A 22,687-nucleotide genomic window follows, 5' to 3' on the forward strand; every position below is an offset into this window, starting at 1 on the left:
ACAGCGATATCACACTGAAAGATATCCTACCTGCAGTGACGATACACTAGGAGCTCTCCTAACCGCTGTGATGATGCACTAGGAGCTCTCCTAACTGCAGCGGCAGTACACTAGGAGCTCTCCTAACGGCAGTGACATTAGCTCTCCTAAGTGCGGTGACAGTATACTGGGAGCTCTCCTAAGTGCAGCGACAGTACACTAGGATCTCTCCCTGCAGTAGCATCGCTGTGGGAGGCATCTTTCCTGCCAATTAGAAGATGGGGCAGTAGGAGGGGATGTGGCAGTAGGAGGGGGCAGAGACAGAAGGAGAGGATGGGCAGTAGGACAGGATGGGGCAGCAGGGGGGGATGGGGCAGTAGTAGGGGACGGGCAGTAGGAAGGAATGAGGCAGTAGGAGGGGACTGGGCAGCTGGAGGGGACGGGGACAGTGTATGAGGCAGGGCAGTAGGATGTGACGGGGCAGTAGGAGGGGACAGGGCAGTAGGAGGGGACGGGGCAGTAGGAGGGGACAGGACAGTAGGAGGGGACGGGGCAGTAGGAGGAGAAGGAGCAGTAGGAGGGGACTGAGCAGCTGGAGGGGACGGGGACAGTGTATGAGGCGGGGCAGTAGGAGGGGACGGGGCAGTAGGAGGAGATGGAGCAGTAGGAGGGGACGGGCAGTAGGAGGGGACGGGCAGTAGGAGGGAATGAGGCAGTAGGAGGGGACTGAGCAGCTGGAGGGGACGGGGACAGTGTATGAGGCGGGGCAGTAGGAGGGGACGGGGCAGTAGGAGGAGATGGAGCAGTAGGAGGGGACGGGCAGTAGGAGGGGACGGGGCAGTAGGAGGGGATGGGGCAGTAGGAGGAGATGGAGCAGTAGGAGGGAATGAGGCAGTAGGAGGGGACAGGGCAGCTGGAGGGGACGGGGACAGTGTATGAGGCGGGGCAGTAGGAGGGGACGGGGCAGTAGGGGGGGACGGGGCAGTAGGAGGTGATGGGGACAGCAGTACATGCGCCTCAGAACCAACACAGAAGTGAACGAGGTTCGAGAGCCTCTGGGCTCGTCTCTTCGGTGGACCACAGAGGACATTCAACAGGCAATGAGAAACCCCAGCAGGGAAAGTGAGTTTATTGAACAACTTCCGGTGTACATCGCAAGGCTTGCACTAGTGAAGGTACCATTTCAGCATTACAGCGTGCCTACCCCAAGGGACTGAGGGAGGCGCACGCCCTAACTTTCAGGACTTAGGCGGTAGACAGTGTTCAGGTAGAGCTGGGCGGTCTTCTTAGGCTCCTTCGGGCGCTTCTGCAGGTTGCTGCTGAGCCAGACTCCTGCCCTTCGGATCGATGCAGAGGCCGAAGTCCGTGTTGGTGATGGAGCCAATGATGGTCCTGTCAGTCTCGCATGTCAGGCCAGCCTCACAGGGGCACTTGTAGTACACATCGTATATAGTCTGCAGGGAGAGAGAAGCCGAATGACTACCAAAGACAACACAAACCAAAGGAAGGTTAGACGGGAAGGACTCACTGAGCGGGGAGGTACCATGGGGGGAGCAGTCTTCAAAGAAGAGAAAGAACCTAAAAGTACATGGAGAGAGGCATCTATGGGACAAATGGAGGACGGAGGCGCCATGGAAACGGTGACTCAGAGGAAGACAGGATATACCAGAGGGTGAGATGGCTTCAGGTAAGGTCAAAACGACAGAAGTTATCACATGGGCAGCAAATCTCAGATGAGTGCAAGAAGACAGGAGACACCACGGGGACGAGGGCCTTTGATGAGGCCAGAAAGACAGGAGACACCCCGGGGACGAGGGTCTCGGATGAGGTCAGGGAGACAGGAGACACCACGGGAACGAGGGCCTTGAATGAGGCCAGGAAGACAGGAGACACTACGGGGACGAGGGCCTCGGATGAGGTCAGGGAGACAGGAGACACCACGGGGACGAGGGCCTTGAATGAGGCCAGGAAGACAGGAGACACTACGGGGACGAGGGCCTCGGATGAGGTCAGGGAGACAGGAGACACCATGGGGACGAGGGCCTTGGATGAGGTCTTGAAGACAGGAGACACCACGGGGACGAGGGCCTTGGATGAGGTCAGGGAGACAGGAGACACCACGGGACGAGGGCCTTGAATGAGGCCAGGAAGACAGGAGACACTACGGGGACGAGGGCCTCGGATGAGGTCAGGGAGACAGGGACGAGGGCCTTGGATGAGGTCAGGGAGACAGGGACGAGGGCCTCAGATGAGGTCAGGGAGACAGGAGACACCACGGGGACGAGGGCCTCGGATGAGGTCAGGGAGACAGGAGACACCACGGGGACGAGGACCTTGGATGAGTTCAGGAAGACAGGAGACACCACGGGGACGAGGGCCTTGGATGAGTTCAGGAAGACAGGAGACACCACGGGGACGAGGGCCTTGGATGAGTTCAGGAAGACAGGAGACACCACGGGGACGAGAGCCTTGGATGAGTTCAGGAAGACAGGAGACACCAAGGGGACGAGGGCCTTGGATGAGATCAGGAAGACAGGAGACACTACGGGGACGAGGGCCTTGGATGAGGTCAGGGAGACAGGAGACACCACGGGGACGAGGGCCTTGGATGAAGTCTTGAAGACAGGAGACACCACGGGGACGAGGGCCTTGGATGAGGTCAGGAAGACAGGAGATACCAGGGGGGACCGAGCATCTCAGATGAGGTCACGAATGCAGGAGACACTACGGGGACGAGGGCCTTGGATGAGGTCTTGAAGACAGGAGACACCACGGGGACGAGGGCCTTGGGTGAAGTCTTGAAGACAGGAGACACCACGGGGACGAGGGCCTTGGATGAGGTCAGGAAGACAGGAGATACCAGGGGGGACCGAGCATCTCAGATGAGGTCACGAATGCAGGAGACACCACAGATAGCGAGTCTCAGAGCAAATGAAGAAAGAACAGGCTATCGAAGAGTGAGGAGGATCCAGATGTAGCAGCAAAGCAGGACATACCAAGGAAACAGGGATAATTGGACGAAGTTTGGAATCATCATTTGAGAATGTGGTCTCAGATTGTAGAAAGGAGGCCATTCCATGGAAAGAGGGGGGACACCATCATGGAGGGGGTGTGTCTCTAGGAATCATGGAAGCGGGAGATGCTTCTTGGTCCACTCCTTTTCCCAGAAGCCCCTCTTTCTTCCTTACTCCTATTCCTCTCTAGTGCACACATGCTGCCACGTTATTACAATATGACACCATGAAGGCACTAGTCTCAGAGTAAGATAAGGAATCTGGCCACGGAGAGTGTCGCAGGGGATGTTAGGGCGGCTAGTGGCAAAGGTAAATGAGTAAGGCAAGAGAGGCCATGGGCAAGAGATGCAGAAGAAGTCATGGGAAGAGGTTTCAGTTGAGACGAAGAAGGCAATGCCATTGAAAGTGAGTTTTAGGGGAAGCGAGGCAGGCAAAAGACCCCGGGGAGGGGAGGGTGTCACATGAAGTCAGAAGCAAAGGAAACTATAGAAAGCCACAGAGAAAGTAAAGAAAGAGTACAGTAACAGAGAGTTGGGAGCTCTGAGGAACTTCGTAAGGCAGAAGATAAGAAGAAGGGAGGCATTTGAGTGCAGTCAAGAAGGAAGAGAATACCACAGGGGGGTTCGGGCGGGGTTGAGTCTATGGATTGAAGATATCCTGGAGGGAGGGGTCACTGAAAACCACAAGGAATAAAGTAGTAAATATCATTGAAGGAGTGGTCTCAGGGGAAGTAAGCAAAGCAGGAAATGTCACATGGACAGATGCTCGAGAAATAGGGAGTTATGGGTTGCTAAGTAAAGGGATGTCAGAAAGTGAAGGAGGCTGAAGATAGTAAGGAAAGATGGATATTACAAAAACGCAAATAAGCAGTAGATACCATGGCTAGAGGTGTCTTAGAAGCAGATAGGAAAGCTAGCAATATCATGGAAAGAAATGTGCAGAGTAACTTAAAGAGCAGAGAAATTCGATGCGGTAATGAGTTCATGGAAGAGGGATAGTGGATACCATGGAAGGAGAATGGATTCTCTGATGAAGCCAAGAAAGCAGGAGAAATGTACTGGAGAGAGGGGCGCAGAGGAAGTGGGTGGCTATAGATTTGTGGAGTCAAATCCCCAGACCCAGAAGATCTAACTAGCCCCCCCACTATACTGATATTCTCTGTGAGGTACAAATTGACAATTTACATGCCCAAGGGCACTCATATATATGATTAGCAATATCCCTTTACAGGTGAATTGCAACACATATATGGCTTCCGCAACAAGCATAGTGCCTGCAGGTTTTGTTAGAACATTTACAAAGTACAGGAATGACCTACTGCCTTTGGCATGAACATCTCAACAATTTAACCCAAGATTTACAGATATTGGGGCATATTTACAAGCAGGCGTTAAAAAATTATCGCCGCTTTTGCGGCCGTTTTCGGCCGAAAAGTGGCGATAATTATATTGCCTAATTAGCAAGGCCACGCTAACGCGTGAAACCTTGCTTTAGCGTGGGTATTCTTAACGGCCAGCTTTGCATCTCTAATGAGATGCAAAGTGGGCGTTCCTGACCTAACATGACAGGAGAAATGTCGCTAAGCGACATTTCTCCTATCATCAAGCCCCACGCTATGAAGCATAGCGTCAGGAAAAGTAGCGATAACCCCTGTTATCGCTACTTTCCTTACGCCTGCTTCAGGACTCACTTAGCCATGATATCCTCTGGAGGGTGGATATCATGGCTAAGTTTGTGAGTCCCTATCAGCAAGCTAACATCACATTGCGTGAGATTATCGCTGGGTTTCCAGCGATAATCTCATGTAAGGCAGTTAGCGTGAAGATTTTTATCGCTGAGGAGATAAGCGTTGCTAAAAGCACGCTATCTCAGCGATAAAAATCCACGTTACCCGGGGATAATTATCCTCACGCTAAGAGCGCTGAGCGATAATTATCGCCGGGTGTTGCTGATATGCCCCATAGTTAGAAAAATCAGGTCTCTACCTAAGGAGCTCAAACTGATTTTTAGGCAGAACAAAACAGTGATACAACATTAGAAACATGTATCTCCCTCATAATCAGCAAAATGCTACCTAGACGTGATACATTACGGGATCCACAGATCTTCTGTGACACCTCCTAGGTTTACCCAGTTTCCAAGAAATATTTTGTTATTCTCCACAAACGGGTCAGCTTTCCCCAGGTCCTCACTTAAGGGAGCCCCAGAGGACAGCTGTACCTAGGTGCCATTCACAATGGTGCGCCCGACTTGTCTCTCCTGCAAAACTTTTCCCTGGTTATTTCTTCACAACTGCGATCTTCTTTAGATGCTGCCGTCTGATAGGGTATTCCATCAGTACCCCTTCTTAACTGTGAGTCCTCCTCTTCCCTCAAGGTCTATGCAGCATCCCCAACAGGGTTGAGATCCAAGTCCTTTTCACAACTCTTTGGTCAAAATGCTGCTGGTCTATGCCTCTACAAGGCATCTCTCCTTTGGGGTGCAATCAAGCACTCTCCTATTCCCCAGCAGGAAGCTCCTGCTTCTCCAGGCCGTCTACAGCTGTCGCTGCAGAGGTCTTATCCAGGTTGTCCTCACAGGGGAAGTAAACCAGCGATTGGGGATCCTGAGTCTGGAAATCACGTAGTTCTCATTTACTCCGCTATGTGGGTGTTGACACAGGACAGTCAGAATCCTGATACACTGGCCTGGATGGCGCATCAGGCTAAAGTCTTTGTCGATGGGTGTGCCTGGCAGGAGAATCTGAGACAAAGATACACAAGAAAGAGAGGCTTCCCATTCAGCGTCTACAGAAAACTGTCTGCAGTAACATATCTTCCCATACTTGTCTTACTTCTACAGGCAAGTGAAACTTTGATAAACAAGGGCTTAGATAAATCCACAGAAGAAGATGGTGAACATGTATGATTGTAACTCTCAGGAGATTTATGGAATGCACGCAATGGCCACAGGCGGTCCCACAAGGATTATGGGCAACCGAGGGTGCCCATGAAGTGAGGAAGTTCTGTGAGTTCCTATGAGGCATATGATGCCCAGGGTAAACAAAAACTCCATGAGATTCCTCAGAGGCTTTGGATGCCCATGGCAACAAGATGTCCAATGAGATTCCTGGGTGTAGTATGGTTCAAATGAAGAAATCCAGACGAGGTAGTGAAATGTCCAAGTTAGTTTATTTCAAGTACAGGACCCACGACCTCCTGCTTCCAGACTCAACAGCAAGTTCTCATCTGAGCACCTACATTCTAATCATGAGAATACTACAACACTCTACGTTCCCAACATGAACTTCTGAATTAAAGTAAAACCACTTGAAATACATTACCCCACATTACACCCCTCTTTCCTTAATGCAAAAAATATATATAGATTAACAAATGCAATATTTGATCAATAATACACATAATCTCTGGAGTGGATAGGAGCAGATCTTACTCTGGAACTACATCTAATCAAATTGTCTTCACCACTGCCAGGAGTAGTAGTAGATGGTGTTGCACCCTATTAACATTAGTTGCAATATCACCTCTGTCCAAGTTTGTACTAGCTCCAGAAGTATGCACATTTCCATTGTAACCTGCATGTGTCAAGGTGTCTAAATCAAACCAATCACGTCTTTTATACACTCCAGCAGAACCCACCTTTGTAAAAGAATTCCTGCTTGTTCCCCAGTAACCATAACTAAAGCGTTTCTATTCCGCCCTCCTCTATTCTGTAGTAAAACTGCTGTTCTAGTAATTTTCAAAGCTTTCACTGGTTCTGAAAATTTCGACTGTCCTTTACTGACCGTGTTTGGTTTTTTAATTAAAACCCAATCTCCAACGGTCAACGTTCCTTCTTTTACATGCATTGTTCTGTCATAATTAAGTTGATAAATATTCTGTTTCTCTCTAACATGTTCCCGCACACTTTGGAAGTCATTATCATAACCTTCCACTTTGTCTAATAACCATGTTGAACTAATGACAGAAATAGGTTTTCTCCCTCTTAACAAAACAAACGGAGCAACACATGTGGTACTTTGTGGAGTGATGCTGTAATTCCAAGATTTAAAATGTAAGTATTCCACCACATCTAGATTGTTAGCAACTGCTGTCTGAACCCCCTCTTTTATTAACCGATTCGCCCTCTCCACCAGACCGTTCGAAGCTAGACTATATAAAGGTGCCTGAATGTGCCTAACATCATGTTTGTCAAGAAATTTGGTAAACTCTTCAGAAATAAAATGAGACCCATTATCAGTAACCACCTCCTTGCAGATGACCTGGTGTTGTTCAGCAACACGCGAATAGGACTCCAAAGGCTGCTCAACACTCTGGGACCTTACACTGAAAAGAACGGCCTGGAAATACATTTTTCAAAAACACGTGTGATGGTGTGCAATCGTCCCGTCAAGACAAATCGAAAATGGGTTATTAACGGAAACAAAATTGAGGAGGTCAAACTCTACATATACCTAGGAGTGAAAATAGACGCAAATTCCTCCTTTGTTTCCCAGAAGAAGGCGATTAGGGCAAAAGCGCAGGCCCTTAATTACGGCTTCTCATCACTGGCCAGATCCATTAAATGTCATGATTTAAAGCCCATGGGATCAGTTCTGAAAGCCAAACTGTTGCCAACCCTTGCATATGGAATGGAGATTATGTTGGGCGATGATGCTCTTTTTTTGGAAAAACTGATAAGAGCCTATAACAAATTTTTAGGCTCCCCAAGTTGACTTCTCCGGCGCAAATCCGGCTAGAATTTCTGCTTACAAAACAGATACTAGGCCAGCGGCGTTTGTAAAGCTATGTTATAACTTGCAAGCAGCAGCAGAAAATACTCTGGCAAATCTAGTCTGAAATTAACTTGCAAAGGGGCAACTGTGCTTACAAGACGTTTTTAGAAAACAGCATTACGACGCTTGATCTGGGTGACCTTTAGAACTCTAATATCTCTGCGCAAATCTTTAAGAGGCTTGTAAATAAATCTGCAAAACTGCAAAGTTGGATGGCAGACACAGATACCCTGTCAAACGTCGCCACGGGTGGCTGGAGTTGAAATCGTATTCCACTCTAAGAGAGCCAGCCTTGCTAGCTGCACCTTACCACCGGAAGATCAAACACTCGTTTTTGGCCCTAAGATTTGGAGAAATACCCACGCTAGACCTCATGCCAAAATGGAGTATGTCCGGTCAAAGTGAAGACCAGTCCTGCCGTCTATGCCACCAGGGGCCTGAATCTCTGCTTCACATTGTCTGTGTTTGTCCTGCTTTGATGGTTCAACGAAGAGCTCTATTAAGGCGGGAGTTCCTTGAACGGGGAATTAGGTCCTGCAGGCACGCACTGGTGGAGTCCATGGGCCCAATCAACACCATGCTGAACATTAGACTGACTCAGTTATTGACCTGTTTTAAGAAAATGATCAGCTAATAGGATATGCGATGTGTAATCTGGAGGTGGTCCCTGAATGTAATTCTAAGTTGTAATAACTCTGAAACTTTTTTTTGATAAACACATTTTTATTCAGTTTACAGAAGGAATGCACCAGCCAATCAGCACCTTATAACTCGGAAACTTTTAATGTTAACCGAGCACGCGAAGGGCGGGCTGCTAGGGACTGAAATTAGTAGGTCCCTATCCCGTTGGACTCAGATAACTATTTTATCTATTTCTGTATCTTAATGATGTGAATATTTGTATAATTGTTTTTAATAGTGGGTTTCACAGTCCATCTGGCACCGTATTCATACTTTTCTTAGTCCTGCTTATAGGCATTTTAATTATATATATTCATTTACTTAAGGGACATTTTAGTTATCTGTGCAGAAAGCTTGCTTTTTTAGATGTCAGGGTAACAAATGATTCATGTTTAGTCACTTTTTATCTAACATAGATTAGTGTTGGTATCCTGACTAAAATTTCCAGGAAGAAAAGTTGAAGAAAGCAAAGGATATGTAGCGTGAAGAGTCGAGGCTGTACTAGCTGTTTGACATACCCGTTTTTCATTCATTTGACTTTTTATTCATTATGTACTTTTTAACCGTGTGATTTTTTTTATGGTTTTAATTGACTAATAAACTAATCAAAAAACAGTAACCACCTCCTTGACGCTACCTTCAATACAAAACAGCTGCTTCAAAAATTAAACCACTGAAGAAAAGTCCGCAGTTTTGACAAAAGAAAAATACAACCACTTAGAATAGTAGTCAATGGCAACTATAAGAAATCTTTTGTCACCTCCAAAACATTGAACGGATCTGTGAAATCCAGACCTATTTTTTCCCAATCATTACTTGGCCAGCTCACAGGATATAAAGGAGCTGTTGAAGTTCTCGAATGTTTATCAGAGCATAAACATTCAGCACACATTTCCACATATCTTTTGACTTGGCCATCAATTCCAGGCCACCAATACATTTGTTTGATTTTCTTCACTGTAGTTGAAATTACCAGATGTCCCTCATGAGCCAAGGAAACAATTTTAGACCTGAGACCCACGGGAGGAACAAACAAATGTTGTCTAACCAAGATATTATTGACTAAAGATAATTCTGATGCTACTTGACAAAAAATGTTTACGTCTGTGGACATACACCTATTACCTGGCCAACCCTCAATGAGAAACTTCTTTACCTGAACCATACAATCATCTTTGTCACAACTTCCCAACCATTCTTTTTCTGATATCTTGAATTGTTCATTAATATCACTAACTGTGAACACATACTCCAAATCTTCCCTATCAGTTTTCTCACCACCATAAGCACTGTCACCCTCTACCGGTAAATGTGATAAGCAGTCCGCTCTGATATTTTTGCCCCCTGGAATGTATTTTATATCAAAATTAAAATCCTGTAATCTTACCAATAACCTTATCAGTCTTGAAGAAGCCGTATTAGAACAACTATCACCTAACATATATATTAGAGGTTTGTGATCATTATGCAACTCAAATTTCATTCCCCAAATGTACATTTTGAATTTCTCAGATGCCCATGAACACGCAAGCGCTCCGCGTTCGATTGTACTATAGTTCTTTTCAGCAAAATGTAGGGTACGTGAAGCAAATGCCATGGTGCATTCTTGACCTCCCACCATTTGGCTTAAAACTGCACCCAGAGCCTTAGCACTTGCATCTACAGTAATTACACATGTTGCCCCATGCGTGAACGGTTTAATGGCTGGTGCAGTAGTAATTAATTTCTTTACTAATTCGCACACTTCCTGACATTCATCAGACCAGACATACTTGGCATTTTTCTTCAAAAGATTCCTTAAAGGTTGGACAATGATAGCATATCCCTGAACAAATCTTGCATAATATTCACTTAAGTGAATCCTTGTCAGTAGGAATAGGTGCCTCATTAATTCCTTTCAACAAGGATACCTTGAGTTTGATACATTCTTCTGAAATATTATGCCCCAAATAATTAATTTCTTGGGATATAAATTTACATTTGTCAAGATTCACTGTCATTTCCTGAGAACCTAATTTGCCTAGGACTTCCTCTAACAACTTTATATGTTGATCCAAACTCTCTGTGTGAACTAAGATGTCATCCTGGAAAGCTTGTATACCCCTCTGATCTCCAAAAATTTGATCCATTAAGCGTTGAAATACACTGGCAGCAGATGCCAATCCAAATGGCATTCGCTTGTACATATATATACCAAAAGGCGTTACAAATGTAGTCAGATGTTGGGAATTTTCAGATAAGGGTATTTGATGATACGCAGAGCGTAAGTCAATCGTTGAAAAATACTTACTTCCTCCTAATCTGGCCAACATTTCATGAATTCTTGGGAGCGGATGGCAATCTACAAGAATATTTCTATTAAGAAGCCTCAGATCCGCACATAAGCGTATATCCCCAGAACTTTTGCATGCAACAACAGCCGCCGAAATCCATTCCGAGGATTCTACTTGCTTAATGATACCTTGAGAACACATGTCATCTAGTAACTTTTTGAGGTCTTCCCTGGCAGAGAGAGGAACAGGTCTAACTTTTTGTATAACCGGAATAGCATTACTTTTTAATATAATAGTATGTGCAAAATTCTTAATAACTCCATTTTTGTTTGAAAATACTTCAGGAAATTTAGCCTGCAATTTTTTAGTAATACCTTCATGTGCATTGGTCTCCTGAATCGCTAAAACAGGCATATCGCCAAGTATGACTGGTTCTGGATGCCCTGGTCTGAGTATAATTCCTAGTTTAGCTTGATCCTGCCATCCCAATTTATCACGTCCGTTGACTACAATGTAAATTTTTGTAAAAATATTTCTCCCTTTAAAAAAAAGGCTATCATCAAAGTAACCCTTCATTAATATATCATACTCACCAAAGGCTTTAGGGTTAATAGTAGTAGACTTCAATAACTTTCCCGACCAAATTTGTTGAATGTGTTCTCAGCTAGAATAGTAATGGGAGATCCTGAATCTGCCATAATACCTAAGTTAGTTACACCAATTTTCACTTCACATATAGGACCCTTGCACCTTTTCTCAGAGTCCCCTAATGCATGAACTTCAACTGATAACAACACATTACTGATTGCTTCTGACAGTATATCATTTTCAACATCAAGTTGACTAACTTTGACCTTTGTTTTGTTAGAATTACAAACAGTGTAAAAATGCCCAATTTTTTTGCAGTTGTTGCATCGCTACCCTTGAGCAGGACAATTAGGGAAATTACCCATATAAAACTTGGAACCACATCTATAGCATGTTCCACCCACTTTCTTTTCACCACTTTTCTTAACTACATTCTTGTGTGAAATAAAATTTACATTTGTATCATTACTACCAGATGTCATTTCCACTACAGCTACTTTTGAACTGTCTGCAGACATAGTGATGGAAGATTCCGTAAAAATTTTTGAAGAGACAACAGAACGTTCTATACTTCTGGCTATATCCATGACTTCATCAAGAGATGGATTTTTGCATATCAATATGCATTCCTGAATCTTCTTATTAAAACAATTAAAGACTAACTGATCACGCAAAGCAGTATCCAAATAATTACCAAAAACACATTTCGAAGCTAGAACACGCAACACTGCCAAATAGTCTTCTATAGACTCCTCAGATGATTATTTGCGTTTAAAGAATTTATGTCTCTCCACCATTACTGACGGTTCATCTATGTATAGTTTCCCAATCTGTGCCAAAGCTTCTTTGAAAACATCCCATGAATCATCTCCTGACGGTGCAGGAACTATTGGTAAATTATCGAAAATTTCTTGTCCAGCATTGCCCAAATGGTTAAATAATAATGCCCTTTTACGTGAAGCTGAGTATTTACTAGCATCTATAGCCTCAAGGCAGTTCTCAAAAACTCTAAACCATTTATGCCACGGTTTTACAGGTTTCCCAAGCAACTCAAGGAATGGAGGTGGTTGCATAACATTGCTGCTGCTAGAAGCCATGGCACCCTAAAAGTGTAGCTTAAAAATGAATATATCTTGAATAGAACGTAATCTGTGTACTATCCCAAGAAAATACAAAGTCACACCAAAAGAAATAAATAAAAACAGAAGATATGAACAAATTCAAAAGTTACTTGTGTGTTTTTCAGAAAGGTGGGTACGAAGTATTTCCTTTCAAATGCTGAAAAGGTCTTTTCGACGTAATACGCTCCGATGATAAAACACGATGTAAATGAAGCGTTATTCAAAAACTTCCGTGTTTTGCAAATAAAAAAAATTACAATGGCTTCCGGACGTGCTTAACGTGCTTTCTAAAGATAATCGAGAGACTCCAGTTCAAAGAATGCGCTCCTAAACGTGCAGCCATTTTAAGAATAAACAACACAATGTTGGTAGCAATATCTTATGCGCTCACGTGCAGAGAATAGAAACAGTACTTTACCATAATGTTCCTTAAAATCTGCAGAGCTCCGCAATGGATTTCCAGTCTAAGAGTGCCTTGAATTCTTTTCTGTTTTTTCTTCTTTTTCTTCTCTTTATTACGGTGAGTGGCAGGAAAGCAAAAGATAACAACTCACGCAAATCAGTCGCGTGTCGGTAGGTCCAATCACTGAAAAATTTCTGCCATAAAATGTAGTATGGTTCAAATGAAGAAATCCCGAAATCCCGACGAGGTAGTGACATGTCCAAGTTAGTTTATTTCAAGTACACGACCTCCTGCTTCCAGACTCAACAGCAAGTTCTCATCTGAGCCCCTACATTCTCATCATGAGAATACTACAACACTCTACGTTCCAAACATGAACTTCCTGAATTAAAGTAAAACCACATGAAATGCATTACCCCACATTACACTGGGAGACAGAGGGTGCCCATGGAGATAGGAGGTCCTATGAGATTCCTGTGAGGCAGAGGGTTCCCATGGAGACTGGAGGTCCTATGAGATTTTTATGAGGCAGAGGGTGCCCATGGAGACAGGAGGTCCTATGAGATTCCTGTGAGGGAGAGGGTGATCATTGGAAACAGGAGTAGCCATGAAATTCCTGGAAGACAAAGGCTACCTATGAAAAACAGGAGTTCCAGTGAGTTCCTGGGAGGAGGGTGGTAATGCCGGAAGACTGGGGGCTAGAAAAGTGTCATCCTGTGTAGGGCGAGGATGGACGGAGTTGTACCAGATTTTTAAGTGATTAACTTTTGGACTAATTGTTTTAAAGTTTACATCATGTGAATACAATAAGCTATAGCATGGCTCATGCTCTCCTAGATGTACACTTGGTACTGACCTAGACGATGCCAGGTGATGTTTAGAGGTAGCTGCAACACTGAAGGCTGGAGCCGGGCTCGAGACAAATGCCTGGTTCTGGCTCTGTTCAAGGTCCTCTTGGACGCTCGAGCCCAACACTAGCGACGCCTTTTAGCTTCTGCTTGTCTTGCTGCTCATGCTCTCACCTCATTGTACAAACCTGCCCTTCTGACCCCCTACCATCTTGCAGTAGAGGATATGCCGCCACCTTTGCTCCATGGGAATAATTTAAAATGTAGAAAGCTTTCACAGGGAAAGCATTGCCATGAAAGTCTAATGGGTGAATTGTGCACGGTGCGTCCTGGAAATCTGTGATCAAACCCGTCTTCTTCACCTAGTTGAACAAACTGTGTGACCCTAGGCAACTGTTTTATTTTACTGTTCCTCCTTTTGCTTCATCAGCACCTTTGACAGCACCTTGAACTACATCCGTTCAGGATATGTTCTGTACATAATCCTATCTTGTACATGAACTACTTATAGGGGGCAGACAGCAACTGACCTGCCACTTGGTCTGACACTGGCATCTTTATCAGGGTGGGGTTTGTGAGGGCATGGATGTTTCTAAGTTCAACTTAAGATATGATAACATCCTACCAAATGACTCTCAGTTTAGTGCTATAAAATAATGTACTAAAGTGACTCGCTTCCACTTTACAAGGAAAACTTTTTTTGAAATGTGAAGCTTCTTTGTTATGTGTTTAAATAATATTTGTTGCACTATTTCATGCCAAATATGTTGCTGGCCCGGCTCATGCTTGGGCCCTTAGAGCCTAAAATGACCTCTGGCTCAGCCCTCCCTATTAAATTGCTGGCTAATATGCCTCTGGTGATGTCGCAGGTCCAGTGTTTTATTTATATAATAATGACTTCTGGTGCCCAAAGTGGTGATCAGAAGCCCAAATCCACGGCTATTAAAGGTCAGCATACCAAAGTCCTAATCCACCTCAGTCTTCTTTAATCCACTGCCAGGCACTCCCTGTCACTTGATCTCACTCTTGCAGGTTCCTGCTTTCTCCCTTTGTGACGTTATTTCCGTCTTTCTCTTACTCCATTTTTCCCCATTGTGTGTTTTTCCCTCTCTTAATCTCAGAAAATGTCTGATGAGCAAAAATACGTTCTGGGCAACAAAAATGATTGCTGGTGGCCCCCACTGGCAACCACCGGCTTTACATTAAGCACTGCACAGGCCGCAGGAAGAGGTCACTCGATGGCAGATAGGTAGGGCCTTTGATACCTGCAGGAGGGAGGGAGCTAAAATGGATGGTGACGGAAAGGCCAGAGATTACTGTCAGGAAAGTCGGCAATACTCTCTGGACACTGGCACTCCCCAGTTGCATCAGAATGTACCCTGATTAAAGAGAAGATGTGATTACACAGAGATATAGTGTATCTCCTGGCAGAGTAGGGCCTACTCAATTCCAGCTGTTAGTTGCAAATAAGGGGCACCAAAACTCATTTTGGGGACCAGGACTTATTGTTCTTACTCAGAATGGCAAGAGAGAGAAAGGGAGAAGGAAGAAGGATGGGGAAAAAATACAAAAATAGTGAAAAGGAAGAAAGAACCTTAAAGAGTGGGATAAAGACACAAGAAGTGTACATATATGGAGGAAAGAAAAATAAACTGGAGAGAGCATTGGGCATCCTTGGTATACAGCAACCCTGGCATTAGACAGCACTAGTGGTGGGCTGTTATGAAAATCTCTGAAGCCTTGTGTGAGAAGTTGGCCTGGCATATGCTGGTCACTAGTTATAGTGGCCACCTTGCACCAGTCCAATTCGACTCTTATGGTAGATAGGTTTAAGACAACCTTTTAAAGAAAGCTATCCTAGTGGTAGCTGTGGAGAACAGCCTTTAGGCTAAGTCTCAGAGGAATGTAAAGCTGCTTGTTTTACCTTATAATCTCTTGAATTACCAAATGAAAGGACACCACACAGGTATATATATCAAATATATATGTATTTATTTCTAGACACACTCTACTAATCTCTTTATGAGATTAGAAGCCAGGAACACATTCAAATATCAACGTTTCACAATAAGTTAAGCACAAATATGGCTGGGGCCCTACGGGCATACCAGACCATATACTAAAAAAGAGGTTTAGGAAAGTCGACTTGCAAAATGACATGGCCTAGGGCCTGTAGAATCGCTGGGGCTTCACTGCTGCAGTGAAAGCAGGCAAGTAACAGACCCACGGGAGACGCGTGCAGTGTGAGAACACAGCCGCAGGTTCCCTATTGATTATAATGGAGCAAGTCGCGGTTTGATTTTTAAAGTTCTAGGGTACTTCGAGGAAGTCTACAAGCAAGCCACTTACAAGGTAAGTACTTCGAGGGCCAACACACACTAGGGCACCGGAGTGCACGAGTTACCTCACCCAGGGAAGCCGGGTGCATAGGTGTCGGTCGCTGTTTTCTATGGAGACCAAAGAAGACTTGCTGCTTGCGAAGACTGAAGAAGTGTCCGGTGGAATCCAAGCCTGGATTCAAGATGCAGGGACAGTGTTCACAGTCACTAGCCAGTGACCTGGGGCCAGGAAGATGGATGTCCACGGATGTCGGGTGATTTCAGGTGATCAAGGGTGTTTTGACTCTTTGCTCACGAGGTCCAGGAGAGATTGACAATGACCAGCAGCTAGATTTGGAGTGTCCCACAATGTCTGCAGCTGACTGCGGTGTCGGAAACCGGATTGGATCCAACAAGCCTTGGCAACAGCAAGTCTCTTGTGGAGTGAAGAAAGTCGATGGTGCAGACCAGCAAGGTCTGAGGGACTCACCCAGTGAAGGTGAGTGAGGGCAGGCCTGGAGCAACTGGGGGAGCCCTTTGAGTTGTTAAGAAAGTCTTCGGGGGACCCATAAGCCAACGGGCAAGGGATCGCGAAGACACCTCTTGAGGAAATGCTTCACAGGAGCCCACGGTCACTCGGGACAGGGTAGGCCTCTGATTTTCACTGCACAACCTGCTGGAGGTTTGGGCCAGAAATGGTCCAAAGCACGAGTTCGTAGAACGTCGTGAAGGGGTTGCACTCGACAATAGTGCACAGTTCCCAGGTATTGCAGTTCTTCATCATTCGTGGGGTCCAATCGCCTCAGATTTGCTGGGGACTCACAATGGCCGTCGAGAAATCAGGAAATCTACTTCTGGGGCTGCAGGGACTATGGACTCTGGCGGGAGCGGGAAAGTTTGCAACCGTTGATTCAAGTTTTGGTGCCTGCCAAGCTGGGGAGTCACTCCTTGACTCCAAGGGAGATTCCTCCGTTTTCCAAAGGTAGTGGAACGTCGAAGGACCAGGATTCTACTTGTAGAGCGTCGTCCAGGGTTATCTAGTTTGCCATGGCAAGGGTTCCCTATCTTATACTAAAAGAAAGGGAGGGACTAGCTCTATGACCACTCCTCTGGGAGGGTCAGGGTAGGGGGTTGTTACACCCACTTCCCTTTGTCCAGTTTCACGCCAGAGCAGGGACAGGTAGCCCCTGAAACGGTTTGAGCTGGCATATGCACAGAGGAGCCTACTGCTCCCCCAGTGCAGGACTTCAAAGCACTCTAGGAGTGCACCCACCCAGCTCCAATACACTAAATCCTGTCTGGAAGGTGGTGACACCTCCCTGTGACAGGATGCCTATTGTTGGGCCCCCTCCACTGCGAGTTTCGGTCAACAGCAGGAGGGCAGCCCAGAGTCTGTGCTGGTGGCATCCATTTTGTGATGCCAGGGCTCTTTCAGATTTCTACCTTGTTACCACAGTAGGTACATGTCGTCCCCTCTAGAAGGGTGGGATCATACTCCCACACCAGTTACTGGTGTGGGGGTATGATTCCAAGTTGTTTGACACCAAACACGACATGTTTTGATGCAGCCATCCCAAAGTTAGCATTTACCGCTAGGTTATAATGCACTTAAGAGTATATGGTTTAACCGCATCCATAAACAGCCACAGAGAATAGACTCTGCCAGCTGTAGAGGGGCCCTGCTCAGACAGAGGCACCACCTCACATTGTAAACCAAGCACCCTGCCCTCAGGATTGATAGGGCCTGCCATTGGGGTGACTGATAGGTTTAAATGTGTGTGCAGGTGAGATATAGTGAACCTATATCTCAGTGAGGGGTGCTAACACTACCTCACCCAGGCTGCAGTAGCAGGCCTGTGGTGTCAGATTGAGTCTGCTTCCCAGGGGTGGCATAATACATGCTTCAGCCCCTGGTAGTCCTGTGAAGTACCTATGCCCTTGGTACCTAAGGTACCGTATACTAGGGGCTCATAAGGTACCACAGTATCCAATCACTAGTGCATCTAATATGCACACCAAGTCATTTAAGGGAGTAAGCAGATAGGCTGGGGTCCTGGATAGCAGGATCCCAGCCTGACTAGTCAAAAACCAACAAAACACCAGGAAAAAAGTGGGGGCAACCATATAGTCAGATTCCACCTTCCTACATACACTTTTTTAATGTACATTTTTTCCAGATTAAGCACTGATAGAGAGAAAGGGCGCTGTTGGCAGGTGACGCCCAAATGCTTGAGGCTTGGGGTGTTTCTTGGTAGTTTAGTGGTGTGACGGAGAATAATTCAGCTATGGGAACACTATACAGACAGCTGTCTAGGACAACATTCGACCAGCATCCCTGCAATGTATTTTGTCAAATTAAATACACTGCATTGCTTTGCTTAAATATTTCCCATGTCGTTTCACTATAAATAAACTAGTGCAGTGGTTCAAAACCTTTTGACTTCTGTGAGCCCCCACTTCATCATTCCTAGATCCCAGAGATCACCACTGAATCAATATTGGAATCCAGAAACCCCTGGTGAGGCATTACTGGAACCTGGAGACCCGGGCCTAAGCATTTTGGATTATTTCAACTGTAAAGCAATACACTAAAAATACAAAAGCAGCACTCAAACAAATTAAATATACACAAATAAATATTTCAATTTTTTTTTTAATTGTAATGGAAATGTTGTAGCTTTTCTAAATTCGATTACGGCCACTCAAATCCATACTATATTCTGTTTGATGCACATGTACTGCTCCCATGAATCAATCTGAGGATACTAACTTAATTTTCAGCCTACAATTTCACATTCCTACACATTTACAGAACAATTTAAAAATGTTATGTTTACATTTTGCTTCTTTATTGATATACACTCTGTTAATTTGTTATTTTTATGTAATGTTCTTAACCCTAGGGGTCCCCAGACCCCAGGTTAACAAGTACTGAACTAACTGGCACACAGGGAGAGTATCTGTACAAAGAGCAGAGCAAATTAAAAAAAAAGATATACATGCCATTGTAACATCTTCCACTAGATGGCGGTGACTTGCAACGAACCCTATCTTCCACGAACAAGCTTCACGCGTTTTTTGAAAACTGTATACACTATGGCTGCACTCGGGGCTCAATGCTAGTACCGGACATTGCCCTGGGTCACCGTGCGTACAAGGAGGCCCGTGGCCCTTCCAGTCTGCAAAGCCATCCGCCACTGGTGTAACGTCAAATGACGGAGGGCTCCTCTGCACCATGTGGTGAGCCCCTCGGACTTCCCTTTCTTAGATATTTATTCAACACCTGACGAGGGAGGGGCCCTCTGAAGGACGGACTCCCTGCCGCTCCCCGCGCCCCAGGGTCCGAGGAGCGCATGTTTACGTCCCAGTCGTCAGCTGGTATTGTTCCGAAAGAGGTCTGTAGTGTCTCACCTCAGCACCTGCTGCGGGCCGGAAAGCCGTAGTATGTATGTAGCGCCCAAGAGTCCACAGCCTGGCCGGAAGAGGCGCTACAGAGGTAAGCAGTGACCCCCCTCGCCGCTGCGGCATGGACCAGGGCCTCTGACGCAGGCTACTTACCCAGGGGGTGCACTCCTGGTTCTCAGCAGAGCTTGGGGCGCAGCGCGCCAGGCTTAAGCCGCTGGTCCTGTGGCAGCATTTACTTTTACACTGAAAACTGAAGAAGCACAGCTCGCCGCGGTCCTGTAACAAAACCAGAGAAACAGACGCTGTGACAGACTGCCACCAACTGCAACGCAGGGGCAACGCAGGGGCAGCGCCCCGAACTAGACATGTAGGCGCCTTGCAGCATCATTACATACAGTCTCAAGCAACGCTACAGAAGCCAAGCCAATGCCACTATCCTCCTCTCCCCAAACTACCCAACAGAGAGCATGCACACCTCACCCGCTGCGCCAGTCAGCCCCTTGGTGACAGAGTTGTACCACCCTCTGTCTCTGGCACCCTCTACCCCACTTAGCTTTTTATTGACTGTGCCCAAATCACTGCCTGCCCCACATAGGCCTCTTGCGACCATGTCCTTATCAGCGCCTGCTCCAAGAAGCACTTTAGCGTCCATGCTTTTCTTTGACACCCTATTATAGAAGTGTAGACACTCAGTGGCCAAGAGTTCCTGTGTGCTACTGAGTGGTGTCGGTACTCGCCCATTAAAAGTACTGCCCCCTGCTGAGACGTGCAGAAAGTCAGTCTCCTTTTCAATTTTACGAATTGCTGGTACTCAGTACCTGTGAGCACCGGCCCATTTAAAGCACCGCCATATCCTACAAACAGGTCACCGATGACCATGCCTTGTCAGCTTTTGACTTACACGTCCATGTGGGACAATGGTCGTATCACCCTGTGCCCCAGATAGCCCTAACCACAGAGACCACGCCTGCAGCGACCCACATCCAACCAGCCCAGTGCGCCCAAAGCCCGCGTGAGCCTCCACCTGACACTGCCACCCTGCCCACAGCCTCCACTCGAAACTAAGCTTCAATGTGGGTGTTTTAAAGGAAAGCAAACAGTGAGCATACCTTGTGATTAAAACTTTTTGGTTCAGCTTGTTTTGATTGCTAATGCACCCCTTGAGGCCACGCAGTACTCTCTTGAGGGCACACCTGACACTCCCCTTCCTGTTCCCCAACGTCTGCCATCTTTCTTTATTTGCTGAGCCTGTTGTCAGACTCCAGGAGCTGTCCCAAAACTCTGGGCTATGCCCCTCTAAGGCATTCTGCTTACAGTCCAGGGGCTGCCTTCACACTGTGTGCCAGGTTCCTGAATTCTGGCACCTGTTACTCAGAACTTTCACCCTCAAACCTCAGGACGTGTCCCTCAAACTCTTTGGAGTACTCCCCACTCCACTCTGCTCCCCTTTACCCGAGCGCGCCTTGAAGGCACTTAGCTCCAAGCCCTTGCTTACATATGGTTCGTTCATAAACATTGAGGCCCCTAATAAAAAATTTAAAAAAAAAAACAAAAAAAAAACATAAACATTGAGGTGGCCCCACATCTAATATAGCATTATTGGCCACACTATGCCACGTACATCTCGTGGTTCACTCACGGCACCTTTGCCAGGGCCCTGGGGCGGGGGCCCCTGGGCACTGAATGGTTCTAACTTCCTGTTTACATACGGCCCTTTTAAGGTATCTCACTGGATGTAGTGATATTATCTAATCCATCGAACTGAAACACGGGTTCAAGATATTACTTTTTCTAAATGTAAGCCGTCATAATATTCAAACGTGGTCATGCCTTTGATATCTGGGCTCTGCTCTCTCATTTTGCCATCTCAATGGCCTGTGTACGATGGTACAAGAGGCCTGAGACTGCATCACAGCCTCAGCAGGACACCACAGCTGCCCTCCAGCACTTGTACCCTGTCCACGCCCTTACTCAGGACTCCCGGCCATCTCCTGCAGACGTGAGTCCAATACACGGCTCTATACTTCTGGAGGAAACCCCTGTGCACCAGACCCCTCTTGGGTAGGGACACCAACCCCTGGACACGAGGACCCCCTACTACCTTCCATCCATAGCGGGGTGGGTTGAGCTCCAACAACAGTTACCTGTGAATGCCACGGGTTTGGACCCAGCAGGGCAGACATGTGTCGGTAGAGCTAGCGCTTGCAACTGAAGAACACGATGCATGCCATATACATGGCCAATATCAAGTCAATACTACCAGGGGGTGTCTGGTTCTGAGTGGGACCACCTGCACACATGGAGCCCCAAACTGGCCAGAAATGGACACTTCACCAAGTACTGCTTACCAGGTTAATGATCAACCCTGCCTCCTCCGGGCGCGCATCGGGGACTAGATTCTTCTTTGGGATCACATTGGTGACCAGATTCTTCTCTGGGATCACATTGCCGACCAGATTCTTCTCTGGTACCACACTGGCGACCAGGTTCTTCTCTGGGACCTCATTGGCGACCAGATTCTTCTCTGGGATCACATTGGCGACCAGATTCTTCTCTGGGATCACATTGACGACTGGCTCCTTTGCTTCAGGAATCACATTGCTGAGTGCTGAAGGGAGCACCACCAGCAGGATCAGTGCCAGCTTCATTGTCCTGTCCAGGTAAGGTCCACACTGTGTCCTCAGAAGGCGGAGGCTCCCAGGTATATGTCACAACATTTTCTAGGGCACGTGACCCCGCTCTTATCACTAACACTCGCAAATTCATCCCACTTGGCCAGGAATTCACATGGATAGTGAGTTGGTGATGTCACAGGGCAGGACGCCAGGGTCTTAGAGCGGGAACCAGGCAGGTGTATTGGGCAAGGCCCAAAGCCGCAGTGTGAACGTGTCACCTGCAGGTCTCATAAAAGAATAAACGAGGACTGATAACAGTTCCAAGGCCCTAGTTACCCTGCTACAGTTATGTAAAGCTTAACTTGCTTAGTGTCTGCAGGGAGCTCGGTGGCAGTTCCATGAGCCGTCCTGCATATTGCTCACCATAGCCCGAGTTCTCTCCTTGCTTTTTCACCTGCAGTGTACCCCAAGAAGGGGCAGATGGGCACTTGGGCATGGGCCGAAGGGCCGGTGTCTCACTGCACTCCGTGGGCCGTTTTTTTCACCCCCTTTCCTTAGAGAGCACCAGGGGCGGCTCTAGGCTCATAGTGGCCATGTGCAGGGAGCGTAGGTAGGGGGCCCCGGAAGAGGGGGTCCGGGCGGGGCGGAGCTCAGGAAGGCGTTTTAAT

The 22,687-nt window shown here is 46.5% G+C and overlaps 2 protein-coding genes across 2 annotated transcripts in view; one reads left to right on the top strand and one right to left on the bottom strand.

The window, feature by feature from the left end:
* LOC146869239 (uncharacterized) overlaps nt 1-22,687 on the top strand; it is a 462,683-nt gene that overhangs the window by 176,051 nt on the left and 263,945 nt on the right. The gene's annotated exons all lie outside the window — the stretch shown is intronic.
* LOC146869240 (uncharacterized) lies at nt 1,210-22,093 on the bottom strand. Its single transcript, XM_085653507.1, has 3 exons — nt 21,753-22,093; nt 19,558-19,680; nt 1,210-1,433 (listed from the first exon to the last, which is right to left on the bottom strand). Exons 1-3 carry the CDS (start codon nt 22,050-22,052, stop codon nt 1,266-1,268), a joined length of 591 nt encoding a protein of 196 aa, XP_085509633.1. The 5' UTR covers nt 22,053-22,093; the 3' UTR covers nt 1,210-1,265.

The sequence above is a fragment of the Triturus cristatus genome, chromosome 1_1, assembly GCF_964204655.1.
Source record: "Triturus cristatus chromosome 1_1, aTriCri1.1, whole genome shotgun sequence".
NCBI classification, from domain to species: domain Eukaryota; kingdom Metazoa; phylum Chordata; class Amphibia; order Caudata; family Salamandridae; genus Triturus; species Triturus cristatus.